Source organism: Rosa chinensis, chromosome 1 (assembly GCF_002994745.2).
Source record: "Rosa chinensis cultivar Old Blush chromosome 1, RchiOBHm-V2, whole genome shotgun sequence".
Taxonomy (NCBI): Eukaryota; Viridiplantae; Streptophyta; class Magnoliopsida; order Rosales; family Rosaceae; genus Rosa; species Rosa chinensis.
The window spans coordinates 7838077-7844422 of NC_037088.1; the positions used below are offsets into that span (position 1 = coordinate 7838077).

General features: G+C 39.4%; 1 protein-coding gene and 1 pseudogene across 5 annotated transcripts; both read right to left on the bottom strand.

The window, feature by feature from the left end:
* Positions 1-705: 705 nt before the first annotated feature.
* Positions 706-3009, bottom strand: LOC112174098 (sulfiredoxin, chloroplastic/mitochondrial-like). Of its 5 annotated transcripts, none has more exons than XR_005805058.1 (7): positions 2805-3009; positions 2547-2613; positions 2291-2460; positions 1901-1934; positions 1674-1748; positions 1167-1229; positions 706-1019 (listed from the first exon to the last, which is right to left on the bottom strand). XR_005805058.1 is itself a non-coding variant. In XM_040513005.1 (6 exons), the coding sequence occupies exons 1-5, from the start codon at positions 2988-2990 to the stop codon at positions 1717-1719; spliced, it is 489 nt and encodes a 162-aa protein (XP_040368939.1). In that variant the 5' UTR covers positions 2991-3009; the 3' UTR covers positions 706-1019; positions 1674-1716. The 5 variants fall into 5 exon arrangements, 1 of the variants encoding a protein (XP_040368939.1); XR_005805057.1 differs by having other exon boundaries at positions 1167-1242; XR_002925881.2 differs by having other exon boundaries at positions 1167-1748.
* Positions 3010-3591: 582 nt separating this feature from the next.
* LOC112199645 lies at positions 3592-4642 on the bottom strand (annotated as a pseudogene).
* Between the last annotated feature and the right edge of the window lie 1704 nt (positions 4643-6346).

The following is a 6346-nucleotide window of genomic DNA, read 5'->3' on the forward strand; positions in this document are numbered from 1 at the left end:
ACTTTGCTCAACAGAATATCTGTTTCAGTTGTGTGAATTATGCACAAGCATGTGCTGGGCATGGCATGCGCGGGGATGTGTCGGTACATTCAGACAACAGAAGAAAGAATTCACTGTTGTGTGAGATTCATAACACACAACAGATATAACTCATTCTTTGTTGTCTGAGATTCATAACACACAACAGATATTACTCATTATTTGTTGTCTGAGATATGTAACACACAACAGATATTACTCATTCTTTGTTGCCTGAGATTAATAACACACAACTGAAGTGAAATTATAACCCTTGTCTGTTGATTACTCAGACAACGGAGATGATTTCATTTCTGTTGTGTGTTATGAATCTCACACAACAGAACTTTGTTTTCTTTTGTTGTTGGTTGTTAGTTCACACAACTACTCTATTTGGTTTCTGTTGTGTTATGAATCTCACACAAGAGAACTTTGTTTATTTTGTTGTTGGTTGTTAGTTCACACTACTACTCTATTTGGTTAGCTGTGGTGTGAATATTGTAATCAAATTGGGTAACAAACCAGTGACTGTTGTAGGAAAAGCCTCAATTTTGAACTTGTTTACAGTCAGACAACACATTGATTTGCATTGTGTTGTAAGACTAAATATTGGACAGTAATTACCACATAAAAAGTACTCAAATCCATATCATTCCATTACCATTTTTCAAACATCCATACATTCAAGTGACTAGGTAATGTACCAAACAAGAAAACATTCCTAGCTAGCTACACATGAATCAAAAGGTGATATAATATCTTTTCGCTTCAACAAAACCTTCTTGTGCCATTTTATCAAGCATCCTGTGCACTATATATACTCTCATTTGCATCACCTCCAAGCTTATTGTGAAGCTTCACGAGTTAGCACATATTGCAGCAGAAGAGCATGATACAGTACCAAAGGGGTTGGTTTTCCAGAGGAATGAAGAACAAGAGCATGTAACCCAAGTTCAAGTGCATTTTCCCCACTCACTAGCACCAATGAAGTTGTACCATCACTGCTCAAGAGAAAAGCACAACCCATTATGAACTGTTAAAAATGAGAGACCATTATGATTTATGAGAAGTACCTAAACAAAGATGTTTTCATGTTCAATAGCCTAAGCTATTGTTGTTTAACATCCAAGAAAAGAAATAACTCACACCTGGAACACAAATCTTCTGACAGATAAATCACTTGAAATAGGAACAGTAGTAGGAAGCAAAAGCTGCAAGCAAAATCTATCACAACCCAATATGAAAAACAGCATAATCAATTTTATATCTGCTATTACTCAAAATCTCACTCTCTATGATCAAGTATTAAATTTTGAAGCATGCAATCCTTGAGTTATCAAATACAGGACCCAGAAACAATTTTAATCAGAAAATTTGAGATTAAAAAACAAAAAACGAAGACGAAGACGAAAAAATAACAAAGAAGAAGCAGAAATTCCAGAAGTTTGCAAGGAAGTTCAAGCAAAGTTCGAAAAGTACAGAAAATCCATTGTTCTGATACTAAATAAAAGCTGTGTATTCAAAAAGAATTTTGCTGTAATTCCTTTATTCAAGTCTATTGTACAACAGTCTGTATGCTATACCAGTGATATTGTACAACAGTCTGTATGCTATTGAAGATAGTTCTCGAGTAAAGAAGAGAAAGAATTAAATACCAGTGATACACCACCAGAACCGAGTTTAGACTTGGTATTTACATTAACTTCGGCTATTAGCAGACCTGTTACAACCTGCAGTAGTTACAGACAAGAAAGGAAAAGATAAGAAAACAAGTGAATAAAGTTTCTTTTCTGTAATCTTTGTGTCTCACTTCAAAATTTAAAAATAGAGCACTCCAATGGTTTGTAAGGGAGCAATATAAAGAATAATGATAAGCACATACCATAATAAACTCCATCGACCTCAAGCACATCAATCTGCATTGATTAGATAATTAGTCATACAAAAAGTGATTTTGGAATATGCATGCATTTAGCTCAAACTATCTGCTCGGAAAGCAAAACCTCGATCTTAACTATTAATAGATCCTAGCATGGACCAAATTCTTTCAGTTTCAGACAACAACGTTCACCCTCTATGGAACTATGATTCAAAACCAGCTTGAGAGGAGTAATAACCCAACTTATTCATGAAAAATCAAGTAAAGCATTGATTATCTGAAATCAACAAAACTCAAAAGTACTCAATCAGTCCTATATGAGAAGGATGATCAAACTGAAAATACATAACCCAATAAAGCAAACTACTAATTGAGTTTGTTACCAATACTTACAGGTACTTGGACGCCAATTTCACTTATGCTATCCATCAGTTCTTGAACCTTGACCGGATCATTAGTTCTGGTTCTCATCAAAGGCCTCCTTATCTTATCAACAGGAAGCTCCAATATCACAGGACCGCCACCCCCACCACTACTACCACTAGAACTCAAAGGAGGAGACCCTGAAACACAAAATTCTGATCAAAGATCACATCTTTATCACAAAAAAAAACTAACAAATAAAGCTGACCCATCAAATTTGTTTCACCATTAGATGAAGCAGAAGCTGAAATGGTGAAGCTCCTCAGGAAGTTTCCCCCATCAACTTCATTATACTTGTCAGCATCGAATCATATGCAGTCTCAGTGATGATTAAAAATAGGTCTTCAAATCTTAAAAGGGCACTTGTGAAAAAACAAAGAAACAATCTTCATTTTACAAGGTGATAATTAAAAATTATTTAGTTCTCATTTCCATTATCATTTATAAGAGTTGAGAATTTAAAATGAAAAGGGAATGAACATACCTCCTCTACATGAAGCTGGCTGAAATATGGATGATTGCATATATTTTGAAGCTCCATAACAGAATTTATTAACCTGATTTCAAAAGCTTTCAACCTTGAGATTGACTTCAAAAGCTTGCATGTCTTCGAACTTGAAACCTGCATCCATTCAGGGGAATTTATTAACCTGATTTCAGAAAACTTCATAACATAGTTCCGTACATATAGAAACTAATTACTGATATACCTCAACAATATAGAGGACAGATTCCATCTTAAGAATAGGTTGAAGAGCCAGAACTGATAGACAGGCATCAGTGTCAACTTCATACCTAATCAATTGAGGATGTCAAGTCAAATAAGTTCCATGGAGTTAAAAATTTAGATGTGCCAGAATATTCAATGGAATTTCGCATGACAAGAAATTTCAAAGAAAATTTGAGAGCATATAGTCCACAACAATTTCTCAAATAGAATCAAAGTTGATCAAATCCTCACCTATCTGCCTTTTTTGGCAGTATAATTATGGCACATGCCTTGTTGACAACAACTCTTTCATATGATTTTGTTAAGCTCATGCTACAACTGCAAATGAAGGTGCTTATTAGCTAATCTAAAGGCCTACTATCCATAAAGGGATACCTTATTAGCTTTACCTAGAGGCTATGATATAAAATGAATCCGAACATTATATACTTGACAACAAACTTGTAACACCAGACTTAATTGAAACAACTACTATAGTTGAAACTTAAAAGCTACTGAAGTCATAACTGGTTCATATGCTAACTGTAAGTGGAAATGACACTTACAATATAGAAATGACACTTACAACCAACTGAGGGCTGTAATCCCTAGTCCCAATCCAAGCACTTTCAATAGCCAATCCATTCCCATACTCATGGGAAACCACCGGGTGGTGCAATTCCACACCCTTGGGCGACTTCCTACAATACAAAAACGCAATCAACGGCGGGCAAAAGAACCACTTGTGCAAATTACTAGTATAATAATTAGCCCCAATCTCCTTCATATCAACCTCAGTGCACCCAATGCTGTGTGCCGCATCGACGAAAACCTGATCAACTCCCTCCTCCCTACAAATCTTAACCAACTCCTTAACCGGTATAACCACACACGGCATTGAAGTAATATGATCAATCACAGCTAACCTAACCCTCCTACCATTAGCCTTCCCCTTCTCCAAAGCCTTCTTAAAATCGGTTACAATCTCATCGTTGGAATTCAAAGGAAACGGCAAGGGTACCTTAATGACGTGCCCGCCGGCGCGAGTGAAGTAGGCCTCAATCGACTTCTTGACGGCGTCGTAGGCTTAGTGGAGCACGACAACGGCATCGCCCTGCTCGAACTTGCTCTCGGAGAAGCCCCAGGCGGCCTGCTGGAGGACGATGGCGGCGGCGGTGGTGGCGTTGTCGACGATGGAGACCTCGTTGACGTGGTCGGCGTTGATGAGGTCCTTGATGAGGGTGCGGGAGTGGAGGATGCCGGCTTGGAGGTGGTTGAAGTAGAAGTGATCGGGTTGGGAGAGGTACTTGAGCTGCCAGCGGCGCTGGGCCTGGAGGACGGAGTCGGGGCAGGACCCGAAGCTGCCGTTGTTGATTCGGGCGATGGTGGGGTCATGGTGGGAGAATTCGGCGGCGATTTCGGAGGGGGTGATGAAGGAGAGTTTGGGCTTTTTGGAGGCGTGGGTGTTGGAATCGCCGTTCAGGGTGTGGTTGTGGTCGGGGGAGGAGGCCATTGCTGGGGGAGGAAGATTTTAGGGTTAGGGTTTGAAAGGGGGTGATGAGATTGAAGAAGAAGAGAGCATGAAATTGAGACAAGAGAGATCGAGAGACTGAGAGAGAGGGGTTTCGTGGGGGGGGGGGGGGGGGGGTAGAGAGACAGGGGTTTCACAACTGAGAGAGCTCGAGAGAATTTGTTTCATTTTTCTTTCGACACGATGTGGCTTGGGCTGGGTGGGAGGCACAATTAAACTTCCAACAAATTCTAAAGTTGCTCACACAACAGAAACCTAACAAACCGTTGTAAGAGTATCAAAATGTCAAAACATGGAGGGAAATCTGCCGCATACAGCAATTTAGCTCAAAATGTTGCCGCCTATATGTTCCCACTTTCACATAACAGAAAAGTATAACTTCTGTTGTCTAATTTCTACAGCTTGCACTAGGTTTACCTTGTGGAAGACATTCAATCAAGCTTCCTCAAAATTTGGCATCCAGTTTTCAATCACACAACGGAAATATAAAGCACCGCTGTATCAAGTAGCACAAATTTCAGATTTCAAGAGGCAACCAAGGCTCCAAAGTGGAGGGAAATCTGCCGCTAATTTTTTTAAGACTCAGACGACAGACATTACTTAAGTCCGTTGTGCAATGTAGTTCTGATAAAAAAGTTATCACTTTGTTGGCATTCACACAACAGAATATAACAAATACCGTTGTGCAATAAAGCTTACTTAAACACACAACGGATGATTTCGGTTCCGTTGTGTGATTAGTGTTGTGTGATTAACTTTTTGTAGTAGTGATACCTCGAAACTCAGCTTCAGCACTTGACCAAGCAACAACCTTCTGTTTCTTGCTGCGCCAAGTTACTAGGTTTCCTCCAACGAATGTAAAATATCCAAATGTGGACCGTCTATCTGTCTTATCACCAGCCCAGTCTGCATCCGTGTAACCCACAATTTCTAACTCATCCCTTTTTTCAAACAACAAACCTCTTCCAGGTGCCATCTTAAGATATCTCAAAATAAGATATACTGCATATGCTCTTCACTGGGATAATGCATAAAATGACTAACCACACTCACAGCATAAGCAATATCAGGCCTAGTATGAGAGAGATAAATAAGCCTTCCTACCAGACATTGGTACCTTCCTTTATCAGTTGGAACTTGATCCGGATAGATGGCAAGTTTGTGATTCATCTCGATCGGCGTCTCAATAGGATCACAGCCAAGCATCCCGGTTTCAGCTAACAAGTCAAGCACATACTTACGTTGGGATAGTGAAATCCCCTTCTTAGACCTCGCAACCTGAATTCCCAGAAAGTACTTTAATTGCCCAAGATCCTTCATCTCGAACTCCTTAGAAAGATACTTTTGTAGAGCCTCCATCTCTTTTAAGTCATCCCCTGTGACAATCATATCATCAACATATACAATCAGAGCGGTAATCCTACCCTGACTACGCTTGATGAACAAAGTGTGATCCGAGTTGCTTTGTTTATAACCAAACGCCCTTAAGGATTTGGAGAATCTTCCAAACCAAGCTCTTGGAGACTACTTTAACCCATAAAGAGACTTTTTCAACTTACAAACCTTGCCAGTGTCATAAGGCAAATTTTCAACTCCTGGTGGCATGTCCATATACACTTCTTCCTCCAAGTTACCATTAAGGAACGTATTCTTCACATCAAATTGATGTAGAGGCCAATCTTTAGTTGCTGCAAGCGAAATCAAGATTCGAACAGTATTGATCTTTGCTACAGGGGCAAACGTCTTTTCATAATCAATTCCATAGCGCTGAGTAACCTTTGACAAC